The sequence below is a fragment of the Prunus mume genome, linkage group LG5 (genome assembly GCF_029339155.1).
Source record: "Prunus mume cultivar Tortuosa linkage group LG5, ASM2933915v1, whole genome shotgun sequence".
Lineage (NCBI taxonomy): Eukaryota > Viridiplantae > Streptophyta > Magnoliopsida > Rosales > Rosaceae > Prunus > Prunus mume.
In genome coordinates this window covers 26,370,560-26,391,480 of record NC_142702.1, presented here as the reverse complement: position 1 = coordinate 26,391,480, position 20,921 = coordinate 26,370,560, and the positions used below count along the sequence as shown (strand labels likewise).

General features: G+C 37.3%; 3 protein-coding genes, 1 long non-coding RNA gene and 1 pseudogene across 4 annotated transcripts; 3 read left to right on the top strand and 2 right to left on the bottom strand.

The window, feature by feature from the left end:
* Nucleotides 1-381: 381 nt before the first annotated feature.
* On the bottom strand, nt 382-4,300 carry CPD (Cytochrome P450 superfamily protein). Its single transcript, XM_008235525.2, has 8 exons — nt 3,699-4,300; nt 2,871-3,020; nt 2,534-2,779; nt 1,439-1,525; nt 1,155-1,233; nt 890-996; nt 657-790; nt 382-575 (listed from the first exon to the last, which is right to left on the bottom strand). Exons 1-8 carry the CDS (start codon nt 4,137-4,139, stop codon nt 458-460), a joined length of 1,362 nt encoding a protein of 453 aa, XP_008233747.2. The 5' UTR covers nt 4,140-4,300; the 3' UTR covers nt 382-457.
* Nucleotides 4,301-11,654: 7,354 nt separating this feature from the next.
* Nucleotides 11,655-11,752, top strand: LOC148917442 (U6 spliceosomal RNA; annotated as a pseudogene).
* Nucleotides 11,753-13,258: 1,506 nt separating this feature from the next.
* LOC103332772 (high mobility group B protein 3-like) lies at nt 13,259-16,291 on the bottom strand. The gene is made up of 8 exons (XM_008235523.2): nt 16,152-16,291; nt 15,508-15,598; nt 15,266-15,394; nt 15,105-15,162; nt 14,945-14,989; nt 14,419-14,499; nt 14,254-14,337; nt 13,259-13,559 (listed from the first exon to the last, which is right to left on the bottom strand). Exons 2-8 carry the CDS (start codon nt 15,579-15,581, stop codon nt 13,518-13,520), a joined length of 513 nt encoding a protein of 170 aa, XP_008233745.1. The 5' UTR covers nt 15,582-15,598; nt 16,152-16,291; the 3' UTR covers nt 13,259-13,517.
* A 454-nt stretch (nt 16,292-16,745) lies between these two features.
* LHCB4.3 (light harvesting complex photosystem II) lies at nt 16,746-18,486 on the top strand. The gene is given in 4 exon segments (XM_008235522.3): nt 16,746-17,067; nt 17,070-17,419; nt 18,125-18,250; nt 18,253-18,486. Coding segments are annotated over 4 exon segments (684 nt in total). The 5' UTR covers nt 16,746-16,892; the 3' UTR covers nt 18,286-18,486.
* A 1,084-nt stretch (nt 18,487-19,570) lies between these two features.
* Nucleotides 19,571-19,916, top strand: LOC148917441 (uncharacterized). Its single transcript, XR_016127061.1, has 2 exons — nt 19,571-19,668; nt 19,753-19,916. It is a non-coding gene; the product is annotated as an uncharacterized LOC148917441 (long non-coding RNA).
* Nucleotides 19,917-20,921: the final 1,005 nt, after the last annotated feature.

The window sequence follows — 20,921 nt, the reverse complement described above, 5'->3', positions numbered from 1 at the left end:
TTTGGGGATGAATATGAATGCCAAAAGCTGGGCCTTCCTGATGAAGCAAGCAAAAGGAACATGGAAGAGGATGGAGCTTTTTTCTGTCTTGGTGGTGGAGGATATTGAGGGGCTCGAGGATGAAAAGAACGGTGGAGGACTAATTTCAGTACCAAGGCCGACGTGCAATGCGGCTAAACGGAGTTGGAAATTGGATATTTTATTATTCATCAAAAATGCTTTTGCCAAGTTTCATGCATAAATAAATGCTGTGTTTGGAAACAGTGATAGTAGCCCCTTCAATAGTCAAAAGCACACCCTACAAAATCTGCAAAAATCGGCTCAACTTTTTCCAACAAAATTAATTGATTTATTTATTAATGAAACTAATCTACCAATTAATTAATTAATTAATTTCATCTTATTGCTTTGGAGATCAAAGGTTATTACAGCACTTGCACTAGATTTACTGTCTGAGTTACTGTTTACATGGTGGCCCAGACCCATAATTCCTGCGCTGCACATTGATAGGGTACCTCTTCTGCGTCCTTGTGGTTGGAAAGAACACCAACTTATCGTCCTCGGCAGGAACCCAACTGCCATAATTAACATCAACAATTAGCATAAGCTCTATTTATTTATGCATAAAGATCATATTAATTAGGATTAATACAAACCTGAAACGGGTGATTAAGTGGTGAAGGAAAACTGAGAGTTCTACTCTAGCAAGCTCATAACCAGGGCAAAGCCTAGGCCCTCCTCCAAATGGTGTGAACACATTTGCTGGGCTTGTGCTTGCTCCTGAATTGTTCTGTATTTTCATTTTTAATCACCAATTAGAAAATAATTATAATAATTAAAGAAAACATAATAATAATTACGAAGACACGGGAATTAAATTAACTAGTACCTGCCACCTCCACGGATTAAAAGTGCGAGCGTCCTTGAAATGATCTTGGTCTAGATGTACAGCACGAAATGATGCAAAAACCTTCCACCCTTTTGGAATTGTATAGCCTGTTTCGATATTTTCGATCAATTATTAATACTTTGTGAGTTGAATTTAATTGTCGTAGGGTACATGTTTTGTGGTTGTTGGTAAACATTAGCTTGACAAATTCATCAAACTAGTACGATAATTCATTGATGCTGTGTGGTGTGGAAGTTGTTGTTACCTTTGATGTGGACGTCTGTCATTGCCCGCCTAAACACCCCGCTAATTATGTTTGCAACTCGCAATGTCTCGTTGACAACCTAAACACAAACAAAACATAAAAATGAATCAGCTTTATAAGATTTGTATTTATTTAACTTAATTGAATGAGATTCGATTCATCTGTGTCTACGTGTATATAGATGATTGGTAACTATAAATTCAAGTAAGTTTCATAGTTGTGCATCAACTGTTGACAATCATTCACACACACACGTAACTATCTTGTAAATTAACAACACTTACGCATTGAGTGAATGGCATTGACTTATAATCACTCCACTCCAGAGTCTCTGACGACTTCTTTTTTGCCCTAATTTGGTCATGCTCCTCCTGCAATGAACAGTTAAAAAAAACCATTACCGTTTGATTCAGAGTCAAAGACAATCCAACGGTGACGCTTGAAGCATCACGTGTGTGCAGCACAAACAACAACAACAATCCTAGGAATCGAAGAGGGTGCTGAATACATTGACATCACCTACCCCTCTTTGCACCGTCGGATTTTTTCAAGGTCCTAGAAATCAGAACCACACGATTCCCAAGGACCCAGCTTTGGGACCTTCGGGTCCAAAAGCCATAAAGTAGGAAGCATGTTCGAATGACCGAAATACCCCCACCCTTTGCACGTGAAGCAAGGATAAAAACACAGAGAGAGAGAGAGAGAGAGGCGATGTGGTCAAAAAGACCAAATCTGATGAAAGCCTGACATTTTTTACAGGACGCCACAGGTTGAAGCGTGCAGTTTGGAGGGAGGGCAGGCCATCATTTTGTCCGTTGGTCTTATACGAATGTTGTTCTCTCTCTCTCTCTCTCTCTCTCTCTCTCTCTCTACTCTCTACTCTGACTTTATCTTCTGTACTTTCCTCTCTCCTATTTTTGACCACCTTTCCTGATTTCCGTAGGGGCAATTTCGTCTTTCTAATAGAAAATTATGTGGGTTACTATGTTCAGCTATATTTTATGATAATAAAAATGACATTTTTTTAATCAACCAACATGTACAAAAACAGATATTTCTGATAAATATTCAGGCGTAACGTAAGTAAGTAATTATCAGCCGTTGATAAAATGAGATTTCATAATTTATCAAAATCATCATGGATCCAAAATTTATGAAACGCATCAAGAATTAGATAACGAAAAACGAGGTGTATATGTGAGTTAGCGTCAGAGAACAGTGACCCTGCCCATCTTATACCTAAATTCGAATTTCCCTCTCCGCACATTAGAAATCCAAGATAAGCTTGTAAGACTAATAGGCCCACCAAGGCAAAAAAAAAAAAAAAAAGGTAAGAGAGAGAAAGAAAAGGGTGGGGAGTGTGGGGAGGAGAGTGGCACCTTGAGTTGAGCCTGGGCCAGAGGTGTCTCAGTTAAGAACTTGACGGCAAGTGTCATGATTGTTGAGGTGGTTTCGTAGCCGGCGACCAGCAAAGCAAGCAAGAAATCCACAATCTCCTCGTCGGAGAAGGCGTTGTCTCCACCCAAAAGAGCACCCAACATGTCCTCTTTTCTCTCCCCTGCCTCACTCTCTCCCCTCCTCTGCCTCACTACCAACCTCAACGCCTCTGCCACCTTCGTCCTAGCCTTCAAAATCATAATAATTAATAATTAATTAATTACATGATTAATTAAGGGTAAGTATAATTATGAAGAAAAAAAAGAGAAGGAAAAATACTTTAATGGCCCTGCCGTAGGTGGTGGAAAAGAGAGGCAAAGGAACGCTGAAGAAGCCTTCAATTAGTAGGACGTACTCTTTCCTTAAACCCTCGGTCCATTCACCTGGATCAAAGCTCATTAGCTGCTTCACTGCTAGCTCAAAAGTTATCTGCACATAATTTATTAATAAAAAAATTCATTAAATTTAATCCCAATTTCTAAAAGAATATAGGAGGCGAAAGTGACAGAATCATAAGATATTTTATATAATAAATATAGATGAAGAGATGTACATGTGCAGCAGCTAGAATGAATATGATGATTCAAAGAGAATGATTTTGTTTCTCTACCCGTATATACTTTTAAATGTGGTAACGTGCCCCTGCATGTATGTCACCCACTAAAGCCTAACTAAGCCCTGCCCATGGGATCCAAGTCACCTCCATTTCTATTTTGACGTCAACACACAAACTTACCCTATAAGATAGATATCACCGCATATTTTTCTTTTCTTTTTGCCAACATTAGAATTTAAAACAGGTTTTCTCACGCACACTGTCAGCAAGTCGAGATCCTTTTCCGCCAACTAATTAATAAAAAAAGCAGCGAAGATATTCTTAAAAACAAAAATGGGAAAAAGACTTTGTCAAATCTCTTTTCTTTTAATTTCAAACAAGAAAAGTAAAATGGTTAACCAACTATCTATTGGTACTTTACTAAAGAGGTTTTGTTCATTCTAGATTGGTCTGTTTAGACCAGTCTGTGTAATCTGTTTCTTGGGGCTTTGCCCCCCACTTAATCAAAAAAAAGAAAAAAAAAAGAAAAGAGGTTTTAAGGTGTACCCTACCTTCTTGGCCTCCTCCATGAGAAAGACCCGGTCGGTCCAGGAATCCATATTGAGCCGGATCAACCGGTCTATATCGTCCAACAGATGGTCTCTTATAATCGAAGAGTTGGCGAAGCTCATAGTGAGAGAGTGCATTCGCTTATGGAGGCTGCCCTTCATGAGCAGCAACGAGTGCTTCCCCAAAAGGTTGGATATGGAGCTCGGGTAGCTACACTCGAACAGCTTCCCTTCGTTCTGCAAGATGAACCGGTTCGTCTCTGGGTCGGACGAGAACACCGTCGGCTCGCCGAACACGTGGGTGGTGAATATGGGCCCGAACCGGTTCACCCTCTCGTCGATGAACGGCTCGGGATTCTCAGTCTTGTAGGCTGAGATCAGCTGCAGAGTCTCCCCTATAAGTGGCAGCCGAGATTTCCCGGAGGCAGCCTTAACCTCCGGCATCGAGAGTTCCTAAGGAAAACAAAAATGAAGCTAGAAAGGACAGAAATACCCACTAGAAATGAGAAAAGGAACTCCATGGTGAATTTTAACTTGCTAGATAGAGTGATATCTAAGTATCTATATAAATATTTGTTTATATGTATATCTATGTATTTGAGTGTATATATATTGGTGGTGTGGTGGGTATATATAGAAATGGGAAGGAGGGGGTTATGGAGAGAGAGAGAGAGAGAGTGTGATAGTGATATTAATGGAGGGGGATGGTGGGGAAGCACACGGGGGGTACGATAATCGAATATGGATGGATGGATCTGCTGCTAATAAATAAGAATCTAAGGAAGGAGGAAGGGAAGAGAGAGGAGGGGTTTGCGGGGAAAGAAAATTAATGTCGGATATTTTCGTATCGGACAACTCTTTTTTTTTTTCTTACCCTTCTTTCTTTCTTTCTCATAGGACGCTTTTTTTCTCTTTCCGTCTCTCTCTAAGATAAGCGTCATGAGACTTTGTTGGGGGAAATATGGAGAGAGAGAGAGAGAGAGAGCAGCTGGTTTGGTTTGCTTCATGTGGTATGCTATGGCTCGTATGAGTGAGTTGAAGTGTGCCTCTTTGGGCCGTTGGATTGGGAGACACGATGGAGTTTAGTGAAAAAGATGGTGGGTTAGGATGAAAAAGATGGAGTTTAGTCACATACGCAATTTCTAAATACGGCAATACATGCATATAGTTTTTCTTCTCTAATAATTTCTTAGTTTACATATATAGACAAATTGGAATTAGTAAGGGCAAGACATTCCTCTTCCTACAATAATTAATAATATATTTTTAGATATGGAATCGGTAGACCATCCTAACCACGAGGAATGTATATAATTAATTGAGTTCATCATATGATTTTTTAATTAGTCATTAATTTGTCCATGTGGTGCACACAAATGTTCAGATATCTTATTTAGTGGTTGGGTTGGAGTATAAAATTACAAATTATATAATGCAACTTGTAAGTACACGGTACATCAACCCCGATTCATATTGCATCTCGTCTCCATACATAATTTCTATATAGAAAGTATGTAAAGAAAGGAATGAGATCAAAGTATATATAGCAAATAAGATCAGATTCTATAAATATTTTAGATAACAGAATTTCTATTCATACTCGATTCAAATACAAGTTCAAGTTTACTTTTGAACGAGTGTTAATAGTAAATCGCTAAATTGAAAGTTATGTATTTTCATCTTTACTTATAAAAAGAATCATTAATTACGTACAAGCATTTCATATCTTGCTTAAATTGAGGTTTAATGTTAGCAAAGAGAATGTCATGATCATGATTCATGCCTGCTCTGCTCAAATGCTAATTGTCCCAACCAATTCCAAATGTTTGATACATATGCATTAATGTAAAGCTAGCTTTCCCTTCATAATTGTTTTTCTTTCTTTCTTTCTTTCCAGGAGGAGGACTATTATACGCTGAAAATCAATCACAAAACCTGTTCCTTTTCATTGTCGTTATCAAACCGAATTATGATTAGCAAAGATAGAAAACTATAAGTCCATCCGAATTCTGCCTCCCTCTCCCTGCAGGGCAGGGCTGAGGGTGAAGCCAAGAGGTGGGTCGTGAGCCCCACAAATGAAGCTTCTAAAAAGAGGAAGATAATTTAAAAATAGTAGCAACCGGCCGGCCACGTGTATACAAATAATGAGAAGTATGATGCAATTATAGGGTTTGGACTTTAAATATGAGGTGATGATAGCCACATTGCTCTCAATCCACATGGTCCCCATAACACAACATTAGGCTCTCTTTCTTTCACCCACTCGACAAGTCACAACCCCATAAAATAATGATCCCTATGAGAAAGAATCTCCCACTCACAACCCAACCCCCCCTTTCATATATACATATATATATATTGGTATATCAAGCTTTTCATGACAGAACCCCATCATGCATGTGTTTGTGTTGTGCCCTTCTACTTTTTTCTTTGGTTCACTTCAACTGTACGAAACCTATAATAAAACACACATTCTTCTTCAATCCCCATTCATTAATTTGATGTTAAATCAATCTCTGACTTCTTAAATATTTCTTTGTAGTTCTCTCTCTGCTTTTGTTTAGAGTATGTGATTCTCTTGTATTGAGGTTGTAATTCAAGTAGTGAAGAGTATTTATCCCTGCATTCGAGGTATTAAGTTCGATTACCCCCTTTCTCTAATATCACTTCTATTTAAACTAATAGCACATTTACTTATCAAGAATTAGAAAAACCCATTAATCAAGAAATTTATAGTAAGTTAATCATTGTTCTTTTGAAATATATATCATCTGAATGAGATAATGCTAAACTAAACTATGCTAATTAATTTGATGTTGTAATTGGTAAATTAATGTCCAAAATGCTGTGGAAATTATTCTTGAATGAAATCTGAGTGATTAGGTTAGAACAAGAAAGCATTAAAAAATTTGAAGTCAACCCCACCCCTTAAAAGAAAAGTTACAACCCTAATCGTGAGACATTGCTCATGCAAGTCATCATCAAGGGGTGGCCTTCTAGTAGATGAAAGTTACCCCCACAACATCTCATCTCACGTGTGAGGTGACAGTAGTATATATATTTAATATTTTAGGGTAAGCTAGTAAATAAGCGACCATGTACATATGCAGCATATTGCGTCCTTTTTCAAGGACCCATGAGGGCAACTCCATCAACTCTACATATGTGCTAGCTACTTGGCTCGACTGGTCGCTGTAATATCCAAATTTGCACTCACTAGAGTGAAGCTCAGCCACATCAATGATCTCAAATATGGTGCTCTGCTCCTCCATCAAAACCAATCTTTTGGATCCAATATCCCAACTTGGTACGGGTCCGTGCTCTTCCCACTGGCCACTCTTATATAATTAAGTACATCAATCAATTATACAAGCGATACTCGAAAGTTGAGTTTCGAACACAAAATCTCAGATGCAATTTAACAACAAATCATTATTAAATTATGGAATTTTCTAACATAAACGACAAACGATAGGAACATTTGAATATTGAAAGAAAAACACAAGCTAGTAGGGAGAGTGGAAGTTATTGAACATGAAAATATTATTTATATTAGGTTGCTTTGCCGACACTATAGATATTCATATAACTATAAATGGCTAAGAGGCCAAGTATTTCCATTCCATTGTACCAACCGGTTTAGTTGCTGCATAACATGCATGATGATGAAGTATGAGTTTTCAATTTGAGGTCCCGACTTTTGTTTTCTTTTTCTATCAACTTTGGGACACCGCAAGGCCAAGCATCAAGATCATATAGATGTAATTGTACTGCACCAGCTATAAAGCTACAAAGGACCACGAAATCTTATCAAATCTTGGATTCATTTATTCAACTGTAAAGGGGACCATATAATTCATTAATTTCCATCACTTAACTCAAATTAGAGGAACACCATAATTCAAATGAGTGTATTTTTATTTTTTCGAGATTTTCTATTTAAATCCCACACTTCTTTTAGTCCACCCCATGTTCTAAGTTCACAACTTTTAATTTAAATTTTTACAATTTCTAAGAAAACCCTCTATCTTCCCAAAATACCTTTAAATACACCACAAATTGAAAAAATAAGAACTAAAAGAGATTTTCTATTTAAACCCTACAATTTTCTTTGTTCCCAGCAAAAAAATACAAACAAATGAAACCCAAATCCGAAATTTAATACTTTCTAGAAAACGAGAACTGTTTTGCCTCTTTTCAAGAACTGTAACTAATTCTAACACTTTAGTATTGTTGAGAGAGAGAGAGAGAGAGAGAGAGTTTGTAAACAGGAAGTTGGAAGGAGGTTTCTAAAACTTAATATGAAGAGTGATGGGGTGTGTGTATAGATGTACTATGATTAATTATTAAGTTGGATAACATTTTTTGTCTTTTTACACAATAATAAAACTTATACCTTAATAATTTAAGTATTAGGGGTGAAAAAAAAGAAGTGCGGGGTTTAAATAAAATATCTTTTTTTTATCTTTTTTTTTTCCTTTGATCAACACTTGAATTTAAAATCCTCTTATTAATTATGATTAAATTAATATTATTATTTTAAGTGTTCTTCTAATTGAGAAGAAAGAAAAAAAAGGTTTTCTGTTCCTAAGACATCTTTTTCATGCTGAAAGTGAGATTCGTATGTATAATATTTAGGATTCCATGATGAATGTGGATCAATCAGTGAAGGTGGACTAGTATTTCCATGGTCATTTTGGATTTGTATATATGCGGAGGAGAGGTATTTGTGGAATCCCCATGCGTGCAATGCAATCATTGGCCAATTCTCATCCATTAATTTCTGAGTCTGTCAGATAGCCAAGCCAAGGACATAGATGAATTGGAATTTTTGTTGCATACCAATAATGCAAGATCGATGAGCACATCAATAATTGTCCTATTGTGACAAATCAGTAGGAATATTCAAAAGAAGTTCTTCACTCGTCAATTTCTCAATTTCATTGTTCATGTTAATTAATTTGCTACATAGATGTGTGCTTAACTTTCCCATTTTTGTATTTAAGATCAAATGGAAATAGTGAACAACTTTGAAAGCCCTCGTGTTAGGTTTATATAAACGATGAAAACGTCTATGTTTATTATCTGTATGATTTATCAACACATATTAAGTGACGTGAGGATATCTATCTACAAATTGACGAATTCAGAACAATTCATACGTAAATATTTATACAATGAAGAGTCCGGTTCCAAAGCTACCCCCTCAAGTATGGAAGAGAGAGAGAGAGAGAGAGAGAGAGACGTCAGAGTCAAACTAGGGTCGGGTATAGGGTTATAGGGTGGTCAAGGTACTGGACACGAGGTCTGAGGCATACACGTGTGGGTGTGATAAAATTACAAGATACCCTCCCTCCTCAATCTGGTGTGTTTGGAGTGTTGTGAGTGCACTTTTCAACGTCTGCCCAATCTCAGACACGAATGGGTGTGTCTGTCTGTCAGAAGTGCACGTGTGCCAGTCTTTATAGCATTTGGAAAATTGGAACACTGACTCTCTCAGTGACTCAGATGGAGAGTGAGAGAGAGAGAGAGAGAGAGAGAAGAATAGATTGGGATTTGATGGATGAGATTGAATTTGATCATCATGTACTTCTGGGGCAAGTTCACATGCACTCCCTATGGCTTTTGTCTGTCTGCCGCCCAAGTGCCTTGCTTCTCTTCTCTCTACTTCCTACTGGTTATTTTTGCCTCCAATCCATTCGCGACAACACAACCAATTTGTGCCTATGGCTTGCTTTTTCTTAAAACTTGGTCACATTAATTCAACCTTTGGCCCCTTGGATTTCCATCCGATCATTTTGTTTTCCTACAATACACAAGAGAAAAGATATGCATCACCTGGTTCCTGGTCGGGATAAGGTTTAGGAATAAAACTCGAATACTTATAAATTATATCAGCAAATTTGACAACCCTTGTCTAAGTTAATTTATATAGATTTTGAAGAAGACATTTTTCATTTCCGTGTATTAAAATTTTAAACTCGAGATCTTTTCGATTTCATTCATACAACTAATTGTTTAAAAATTAGAGTTAAGTTGATTCCAATTTCAAACATACCTTATGTTAGTTTGAATGAATCATTTACTATATATCTCCGTGACATGCAAGTCATCTACTTGTCATGCCTGTAGTGTTGTGGAAAATTGTGCATGGACAATCACCGATTAAAACCATTGTGTGCATATATAGAGCCATTCAACACACGTGCTCATTCATTTATGTATATTCCACATGCCAAACTTTCCAATAGTTCGGTAATTGTCTAATTTAGATAGAAACCAATCAAGTGATTGATCCTCTGTTTATACCTTTGGATTAAACTAGATGATAAAAGTCTAAACGATCCTAAAAATTTGCCGTTCAAATCTCTCCTATTTGAGTGATTGGTTGGTGTCCCTATCTCCCACATGTAGAAGCACATGTAATATATAATCAATGGAACGTGTTCGTATTTTAGCTACTATGTCTTATCTAGCTGGGAGTGGAAAAAGGCCATGCGATTATGCAAAGAGGACACTAGGAATCTTTTGATGTTTTTTTCTTTGTATTTTTTATATTTGCCTATTAAGAATGAAAGAGAATTACAATGGATTTTGTTGAAGAAATTACAAAACGAAAGAAAGAAAAAAAAGGCCAACTTGAGGGGTAGTGGGGTACCCTAGTGTGACTCTATATTCTTTCCAAAGAGGGGATTGGAGAAAGTCAAGCAGAAAAGTTGGGTTGCATCAATCAAAGTTGATAGCCACACAATTTATGGGTTACTTTTTTTTCTTTTTTTTTTTTTTTTCCTCCAAAACAGTAAGGACATAGTCTCAAATGGAGATTCTTGCAATACAAAAATTCAAAAAAAGCATAAACAAATAGGTACAAACATTACAGAACAGTGAAAAATAAAATATACAATTTGAATCTCAATTTACTTGAAGTTACAGATGAGGATGACTCATAACCTGCAACAACCAGTACTTCAAGAAGATCAAACCAGAGAACAATCTCTCAGACATCTTGGGACTGGAAACACACTTGGAAGTGGAGGGGCGGGGGATTTGCTTAATTAGTACCATTTAGATAGATATACATTGTAATTTGTAACCCATTGGACCATTACACAATTGCACAATCTTTATAAAATAATATTCCACATTCATGGTACCAAAAGCATTGGAGTCAATTCTCATTGGAGATGGATGTTTAGAAACTCCTACCCCAAAGCCCCATTAAAATATTAATGATTTTTTGTGACTTTTTTTCTCTCTCTAAAGTAGTGGTTATTGATAAACTTGATTGACATTGTCTGCCAAATTCCCTTTGAATCTTTAGGGTTTGGTTGCTTTGTCTCTAATCAAGTGGTATTAAATCCAAAACCCCACTTATAATTCTTCCTTCCTGTCCTTTAATGCCTTTGTCATTTGTGCTTAACTACTGCAGCATTGAGGACTTTCTTCACCTCCACCAATCATTTTATAATCGACTAAGTTAATCTCTTGAGCTTAAATTCCAATAAATAATCCACCCCATCATCTTTTTTTTTCACTTTGCACAAAAAGAGGTTGAAACAGCAAAAGTGAAGCACGGTTAAGGTTCATCTTTTGAATTAGAGATGCTTCCCTTCTTGTTTTTTGCATGAAAAATGGGGACCAAAACAAAGCTTGCCTACTATTTTCTTGTTTGCTAGGAGTCTAGGAATAGCTGGGTTCATTAGATGAATATATTGTCGGCATTTGCTTTTCTTTTTCTCTAATTTTCTAAAAAAAATTATGCCAATCACATCCATTCAATAGTACCTGCTAGAACTCGGATTTGAAACCCCTTCTCCATTTGAAATTGAAATCATTTCTTGACCTCATTTCTTGACTCCTTAACTAGAAAGACGTTACATACTGACCCTTTGAATTATTGTGCATTTAGTTACAGTTGCTTTTTAATACAATAAATTAGGATGAATGACACATGTAACAATCTTTATAAGGACATCCGATGAAATTGGAACGATACAGAGAAGATTAGCATATGCCCAAGGATAACACACAAAATTAACTTAGTAAAGTATATGTATGCATTTTCCTTTGACAACCATCTTATTAAGTGAATAAAGATGCGTGTAATAAATGGCCAGTCTCATCCTACAACTTTTGCTAGAATTGAAGCAAAAAATTATTAGGTGAGCACACGTGCGGCCAGCCGTGAATCACTGCGACAAACAAATTCCGACATGAGGAGTGGATAAAAAAGATAGTTGACAGCACTAGATCCTAGTAAATAGTAATAAAGCACAGTAAACACGGGGTATAGACTTTGGTGGGAACTGACATTGGAAATGATTAGTGTTGAGGATTATGCATGGAATATAATCATAGAGATTGAATTATAACACATATCATGATTGACATTAGAAACAGAAAAGGAAAAGCAAATTGGTTTTTGTAGGGATTGTGGGAAGCTTTTCTTTTAATCTTTTTTTGGCTCTTCTCTTTAGCCCTCTTTGCTTTTTGGTTGATGATGATGGCACTTGTAGTCCACTCGGGGCATGTTGCATATCGTTACTTGCGACCATGTGACCATCACATTCTCACTTTCTGGCGACATGTTCCCACATCGACAGGTGTGTGAAATCATGACTTCTCAAATTCTCCATCACCATTTTCATACACAAGAAAAACCCTAAACCCTTTTTCTGTAACTAATCTAATCTGGTTTCTTTAGCATATCCTATCTGTTTGATCAGACTAATGTAAAAGATCAAGTATATTTTTTCATAATAATGGCTTGGAAAGTGGTTGCCCTTTCATTTGTACTGAAAAAAAAAAAGCATTACCTTTTCTATAAACCCATGTTCCTAACAATAATATTTTTATTTTTATTTTATGTTTGGACCCAAAATACTCCTCATAAGATCCTGAAATTTGGGCCTTTGTTGCTATAGTAAATTTCATCATTTGTTGGCCCAAGCCAAGCACATTCTGAAATTTGTGAATAAGAGTGGCCCTCTCAATTTGGAGAAGAGAGATCTGATGCCGGTTGATTTTTATTTGGTCACAGTTTGGGAAGAGGGGTTGGTGCCATTGGGTGTTCGAACTTAAGAGCACTTCTACCTCATTGTGCCATGGCAAAGAGTAAGGGTGGATCGTGATTTCCCTAGTAATTTTTTTGATGCATTTCCATCTATTGCCATGGCATCCCAAGGACAACCATTATTTACATGAGATATGAGGAGATGAATTTGAATGATTTTTTATGTGAAAAGTAAAGAACATGATTATGTATTTATTTTTTTTAAAAAAAATCTGAATTTTTTAGTACTTTTATTAATTTTTCAGGTATTCAAATTGGCCACTGACGTCACACTAACATCATGCTGACATCAACTTGCTCAGGCAACATCCCAAGCAAGTCTTGCCTTCTTCGAACTTGCCCAATTTGGTAAGCCCACTTCTTATGTGGTAATGGCAACTTTTCCTTTGTGAGGGTTGTTTTTGGAGCCTAGGTCCTCCCCATCATCTAAACCACTGATGTGCCGGCAAATGGCCCCTTGGCGTACCAGTGGATTTTATAAGCAAAAACATTTGATAGATAACTTGCACAATGATTGTTAGCAAAATAGAAGAAAATATTGTAAGATCTCATGCACGGCCAATGCGCATGCTTAAAACAGGATATATATACAACAACGGTAGGGATTGGGTACATACATATATAGACGTACTGCAAGGGCTCTGCATTCCCCCTCAAATAAACAACCATATTTAACATAAGTGAAGGCCGTGTAAACACAAAGTCCCATTCCACGGGCTTGAGATTATGGACCAAAATAGTACCGAGTTTCAGTCTTCATCATCATCATCGTCTTCTTCTTCATCGTCTTCCTGCAATTTGAAAATTCCAATTATGTTAGGATGCTCAGAGAAACCTTCGAGACGTAAAGTATAGAGAAGACGTTTGTACACTCCTATTCCACAGAAAAAGAGCATTTCTTTGATTTTTGTGTGCACCTAATCATTTGAGTATTGCAAGCTGAAAATTCAGGCAATCCAAGGGGCAGTAGCTAGGCTGCTAATTATCCAATAGAAATCCTAAAATATCTTCTTTAGCCAGGTATCAACAACCAGAAATGGTAATAGGGCACAAATTCTTTCCAAGTTCTTGACTTGTTAGTGATTAGACTGTGATGCCAGAAAAGAATGAATCTAGTGAAAGCATATGATACACTGAATGAATTTATAGTTTCTAGTAGGATGAACTAATTTTTTTTTCAGATAAAAACTGTGAATGTCACAGCAGCATAAAGTTGGGGCTGAATATCTTCAATTATGCGTTCACAGCTACATAAAACGGAGTGGATTATACAGGTTTTCTTGATAATAAAATGAGCTCATGCATTATTTCAAAACCAGGAGGTTGAACTTACAGCAACTTCAAGGCAAATTATAATGATAACAAGGGCCTTTTTTAATTATCGGATGAAAGATCAGAATGCATGCAAGATGTGAAAAGTATTAAATAAAGACTCAATGTAGCAGGCAGTAGAACAACACAAGGATTCATAGCTTCAAAGATTACCTCTCCACTCTCCTCTTCTTCATCATCCTTCACAATGGGTTTTGACCTTTCAGCTACTTCTTCTTCTTCATCATCCGTGTCCTCCTGACAGAAGACATAAGAGTCAGGAAAGCAAAGATGAAGAAAGGTGAAGGGTTTGTTTCTGTTAAAGTAGAGTCTATGTACCTCTTTGTTGTTGTAAGCTTTCATAAGCTTTTCATACTCTGATTTCCTTTTCGCTGCTTTAGCTTCATATGGAGCTTTCTCCTACCAATGCCAACCCAATAAGAAGATCAATTAGACAAGAAATGCAAGGGATCAATCTATTGTGAGCCAGGACTGAATCCACAGAAACAGAATTGAGCTTATAGAAGGTAAGAACTTATACATCCTTTGCACAATGACTAATTAATATTGTTCTAAATTTCCAACTTAGCACACAATCCAAGATGCAAAAATTCACATTTGACGGTTCATTCCTTTTAAATGAAATGAACAGAATCATCTATATGATTCAAATATGAAAATTTTCGGCCCCATGTAATAACAACTATGAAGGGCTCATCACCCGAATGGCAATGACTTGGCATGGATCAAACTTCCAAAGTCATAAAAAATTTCTGCATAGCCAGGTCCACTGAGAGCACATTATACTGTCCTTAATACATCACAATATTTTCAGATTACTTTCAGAGGATACTATACTACTTACCGCATGAGACATAGATTTCCACTTTTCTCCTCCAGCTTTCCCCACCTTCATTTAAAGCACCCACGATTCACATCAATATCCGACTATAGATGAAATGGCTAACCAAACCAAATGTCAACACTTTCTACTAAATGGAACATAAACTATGAAAGCTGCTTACAGCCGACACAGCTTTTACATTCGGATGCTCTTGCTTGTAAATCGTTCTGAACTCTTCTCTGTGATAATTAGTTAAACAGTACGTCAGTATATCTCATCTAAAGATTCATTGAAATAGTCTAAAATGATTCCCTTGCGCATCTTATTTGGAGAGATACTTACAGAAAAACAAAGAAAGCACTAGCAGGCCTCTTTGGTTTGTTAGGGTCCTTCTTGCCCAATTTTGCATTCTTAGCAAGTTTTCGGCGGCTCTTGTCAGCCTCAATCGCTGCCTTTCGCTTTCCAACCTTTCTGAATTGAAGAAACATAAACATGACATTACCTTTCAAATAAAGCTATTTATGTCTCAAACCCGACTACAGGCTTTAAGAAAGTCATCCATGAATTCCATTTATGAAAATTACCTGTCCTCTACTACAGGCTTTAAGACTTCTTTCTTCTCCTTCCTCACAGGACCTTTGCCCTTGGAAACCTTCATTCTCAATAGACTGATTTCTGGCACAACGCAATTCAAATAAACATAACCGCCAACTCCAACCAGAAAAGTAGAATGAAAAATGTAATCACAGTTAAAAAAAAACAAATTATTGATTTTAATGAAATTATTGATATTTTCCTTTTCCCTTTGAGAATCTTTTAGGAGTGATCAAAGTCATGCAACCATCCTGAAATAAGTCAAATTATAGCCCTCTAATACAAGCATATTGCTATGTTTGGTTGCTGAGAAAATCCAAATCCAGGTTTCTTAACCCATAAACCCCATATTGTAACAACTGGTGATGGTTAGGTCAAACAATTCAGCTTCCAAAACTTTAATCAAGTTATGCTATTGACATGAGATAAAGTTTTCTACTTTACTTTCTCAGCAGCCAAGCAGAATTCTTACCAGATCAAAGCAATAAGACAACTGGAAAACTAGATTGAATACCCACCCAGATGTTAAATTGTCAACAAGGAAGTGAATTATATAAACATGCAGACTACAAACTCAAAAATGAAGAGAAAGAATAAAAACATCTGAAAAAACAAAGGGGGAAGAATCACATACCTCCTGTTTTGCAGAGAAGGAAACGCAACAGGGGAAAAGCAGAGCAGAAGAGACTACAGAGTAAAGCAAGTTAAGCAACCCAAGACAAAAAAAGTAAAGAGATAATTGTGGGAGGTCATCATGTCCATTAGAGAGAGAGATGCCAAGAAGATATTTATTGAAGGTCAAGTAGATGACACGTGGAAACCTTTTTGGAACTATTTGTAGTTGACCATTTAAGAATATATATGAAAAAATTTACGCTACATGTAGAGGACGCGGTCATACACATACATACAGCAAGCTGACTGGATGGGTTTTGGATTGGTTCGCAGCAAAAGCAGAGTCAAAGTTTTATCTACCAAAGACAAAGTCAGAGTAAACAAAAATGCACAGTGAGAAGTGTTGAGACACTGCTATTGTCACGAACGTAGAAGCTCATCCTTAGATCATAAAAATAGTATTTTTTTTTGTGGTAAAATATACATTGCATGGCAGTAAAAGTAGAAAGTAGAGGACCCCACCCAAAATAAATAAATAAATTGAAGAAAAAAGAGAGGTGAAGCAAACATATCCCACAGCTACATGATATCCAAGAGATAAGGCTTTGGCAAAGGTAAGGCCTAAATTAATCATTCACACTTTCAAATCCTTCACAAAATGCAAATCCCACACTATTATTTATTTTTCACATTTATATAAACACAACTCCACTCACCAGTCCCACCACCACTCTGCTCCAATTTCACACCCAACTAAGGCATGGCCACCACCACAGCCGCTGTCACTACCTACTTCTTCGGAGCCCGCCTCCCAAACCCCGGACCCAGTTTCGGAAGATTCCAAGCCCGATTTGGAAACTTCGGCGGCTTCAGCTTAGGCACCAAGAAGTCACCGCCACCTCCACCACCAAAACAAAAGCAGAAATTTGACGACGGGAACGACCCGTATGGTTCCCGGGTGCCGAACCGCCCGAGTGGCTCGACGGGTCGCTGGTCGGGGACCGGGGGTTCGATCCGTTCGGGCTCGGGAAGCCCGCAGAGTACTTGCAGTTCGATTACGACGGGCTGGACCAGAACTTGGCGAAGAATGTGGCGGGTGATGTGATCGGGACCCGGATCGAGACTGCAGAGGTGAATCCGACGCCGTTTCAGCCGTACTCGGAGGTGTTTGGGCTGCAGAGGTTCCGGGAGTGCGAGCTGATTCATGGGAGGTGGGCGATGTTGGGTGCGCTTGGCGCTCTTGCTGTCGAGGGCCTCACTGGGGTTGCATGGCAGGACGCTGGCAAGGTAATAATAATAATTCTTTAATTATTGATTAATTATTAATATGAATTACATTATATGTGTTTATGCTTAATTTTCTCAAGCACTTGTTCCTCAAATTAAATTTTGATTAATCTAATGGTTGTTTAGTATTAGTAAGATCGGGCGCAATGCAATGTGCTTGTAGCTTGAGAGTATTTAGGCATATATACCTTAGATTTGTATCCAAATTCTTTGAGAATGGAGTGGATAGAGATAAAGATGTGCGTACAAGTAGAAGTAATATATGCCTCACTATCCATACCCGTTGAAGTTGTATATTTATTTATTTATTTAAATTTGAAGGACACATAGACCGTATCTTGTATTTTGTATGTATGTAAGGAGGCACGTAAATATAAGCAGGCACAGTTGTTTGGTGATCGTGTCTTCTTATTATCCATGCGAAAAAACATGGTGGCCCTAACTCCTAAGGTAAGGTCCTTATTGACGATGAATTTGGTGATAGCAATGATGAAAATGATGGCCAAGGAGATCACGCCAAAATTCATTTTTGTCCTCTACCTCACTTTAATTTATTTACTTACTTGCCCATTGGATCCGAAGATTACACAAATTAATATATCTATGAAAAAGATAGAGATTCGAATTTGAATGCAATGGAACACGCTCGCTGCCTCGGCTAACTAGTTAAAAATGTTATAATTTGATTATCCTTTTTAAAAACAGGTTGAATTGATTGAAGGATCATCATACCTTGGGCTTCCCCTTCCGTTTTCCATAACCACTTTGATTTGGATCGAAGTGTTGGTGATTGGGTACATTGAGTTCCAGAGGAATGCTGAGCTGGACCCAGAGAAAAGGCTGTACCCGGGTGGCAAGTTCTTTGACCCACTGGGCCTGGCCTCTGACCCGGAAGAGAAGGAGAGGCTACAGTTGGCCGAGATCAAGCATGCCCGTCTTGCCATGGTGGTCTTCCTCATTTTTGGCATCCAAGCTGCTGTGACAGGGAAGGGCCCTGTCAGTTTTCTGGCAACCTTTAACAAATAAACTTTCAAAATCGTCCACAAAAATCACAATCTTTTCATTCATTCTCTTCCTGTCTACCCAAAGACTAGGAGTGCCCTCCTCACTTATCTTTTGTATATTCATATAATGTTTAATTAATTGCTGTACTATGTGTATGTGCTGTTTCTGCTGCACCTATATACTCTTGTTGTTGCTTTCATGTCTTAAATAAGGTGTTTATAAATGTATAATGGAGAAAAAAAAGAAGAAGGGAAAATCAGATTGTAACATTATTATTAGTAACTCACAATTCATTTAAGAAAAAAAACAAAAAAACAAGGAATAAAAATTGGTAACATGTGTGAAGCTATCAGCCTATGAACGGGACTGCACTCTTTACACCAGAGTCCAAAATAAGGCTACATCTTATATTTAAAAGACGGCCCAACAAGTTGATGAGCATTTATTGGGCAGTGGTTTTTTTTTTTTTTGATCGAAAGATACCTCCAAAAAAAGCCAAAACAGGCAAAAAACGAAACGAAAGAAGAGAGAGCCCCATCCACCAGGGAGAAAGGCAAGAAAGCAAAAGAAAATAAGAAACAACACAAAATACTGCCTACTAAGAACAGTAAACACCAGATCCAAATTACAACAAAAACCAAGGGGGAGCTGGCAAGCCATCACTCAACAGTACAGAAACTAGGGAGGGTGGGGGAATATTAACCCAATTGCAAGAGCGTAACCTCCTCTTGGCTAGCTTGGCGGCAGCATCAGCAGCACCGTTAGCTTGACGACGAATCCAATTCCAATCACAAACTCTGAATAACGCCTCCAAACGCCGGAATTCAGCAAGGAAAGTGTAAAACCTCCAGTTACAACTCGCAGAATCATTGGGCAGTGGGTTCAAGGACGATTTTTAGCACTATAATGGGGGGCTTTTATATGTTGAGGGGTTAGCGCAATTTCGCTTATTTGTCCTTTTTTTTATAAAAAAAGGTAAGTAAGGTGGTTATTGTTCATGTAAATTATAGGTGGCATTTTAAACCGAAAAACCGAAAAATCGCAAAAATCAACCGACAATTTACCGCAATGAAACCGCAATCGCGATAAACCGAACCGCATTTGCGGTATTAAGAACCAAACCGCATTTGCGATTGCGGTTGCGGTATTTGATTTTCAAAACTTGCGGTTACCGCAAACCGCCAAGTATAGTCACACGGATGATGAAGTTGAATTTTACAAGGAAATGGAACATATGACAACTTGTAAGTAATTAGTTTATTTATGTTAATGTTATTTATACTTCTTCTTATAATAAAATGTACTAAATTATGTTGTTTTATTTGTAGATAACATTGGTGCTCAAACAACACAACGGGGTTCTTCAAATCCACTCACCACCAACACTTGAGTTTGTAACTTTAGTTTGTAACATTGGTGCATTGCATTTTCCTTTTAGTTTGTAACTTTAATTAACTTTGAATTGGATTTTTCTTTTTTGTTGTAACTTTAATTCATTTTGCTTTGCATTTTCCTTTTGGTTTATAACTTTAAAGGATTTGGAATTGGAATGCTTGAGAAGTTTAACTTTAATTGGAATGCTTGGAATTGTAACTTTAATTTTCTTAGGTTGTGAATGCTTGAGAAATTGAGGAGATTGTGAATTTACATATGTTTGAGAAATTGAGAATGTGTATTTATTTATTTAGGTTGTGAATTTATATTTAGCGGTTTTAAACCGCTAATTCGCGGTAACCGACGTCATTTTGCGGTTTACCTCAATGCGGTAAACCTCAAAACACGGTCAGTTTGCGGTTTCAAAAATCACCAAACCGCAAATAGTCGGTCGGTTTGCGGTTTGAGTAAAAATTCGCGGTTACCGAACCGCAACCACCCCTAATGTAAATAGTATCTATTATAGCAATTTTTATTTTTATTTTTTTGCTTTTCACCCATTGTCATGACAACGCAAGGGCAATTACTATTTACATGGGATTAATTTTATTTATACGAATGAGATCAATTTTTTTCTTTGTTGATGTGATGTCATTGCCCTCATGCAGTAGCTCGGGCTGATCTTGCCTGCGAACCTGCTCAGTCTTGGTGGAGCCCACCTCTTGCTCAGACTGGATTTGCTTGGTGGGATGTGTTTTGCCACTGAAAGTGCTCTTATAATGAGGGGGTAAAATCTAGCAGTCCAATAATAAGTATGCACTTAATCGGGCGACTATTAACGACCCCCTCATTATTTCCCCTAACTATTAACCCCTCATTGTGGCCTCTGTGCTTATTTTAGGTTCAAGGACTTGTACAATGACAGAGAAGAGTAGGGGTGTACGTCAATTTGAAACCAATACAATGTAGCCAATTCGCATTTGATTCAATATAGATTGGATTGTGATTTTTTCAATCTGATTCATCATATGAGATGTTTAAATCCAATTTGATATTATCTAATTGTTATTGGATTGGATGATTGGTTTTGATAATGGAAAAAGACTAATGAAATATTAAACAT

Coding starts and splice junctions, on each gene's coding strand:
- LOC103332772 (XM_008235523.2), bottom strand. CDS start 15,581: ATGAAGGTTTCCAAGGGCAAAGGTCCTGTGAGGAAGGAGAAGAAAGAA. Junction 15,395..15,507: donor AAGCCTGTAGTAGAGGACAG/GTAATTTTCATA, acceptor TCTTCAATTCAG/AAAGGTTGGAAAGCGAAAGG. Junction 15,163..15,265: donor AGTGCTTTCTTTGTTTTTCT/GTAAGTATCTCT, acceptor TAATTATCACAG/AGAAGAGTTCAGAACGATTT.
- CPD (XM_008235525.2), bottom strand. CDS start 4,139: ATGCCGGAGGTTAAGGCTGCCTCCGGGAAATCTCGGCTGCCACTTATA. Junction 997..1,154: donor GACAGACGTCCACATCAAAG/GTAACAACAACT, acceptor ATATCGAAACAG/GCTATACAATTCCAAAAGGG. Junction 576..656: donor CACTTAATCACCCGTTTCAG/GTTTGTATTAAT, acceptor TAATTATGGCAG/TTGGGTTCCTGCCGAGGACG.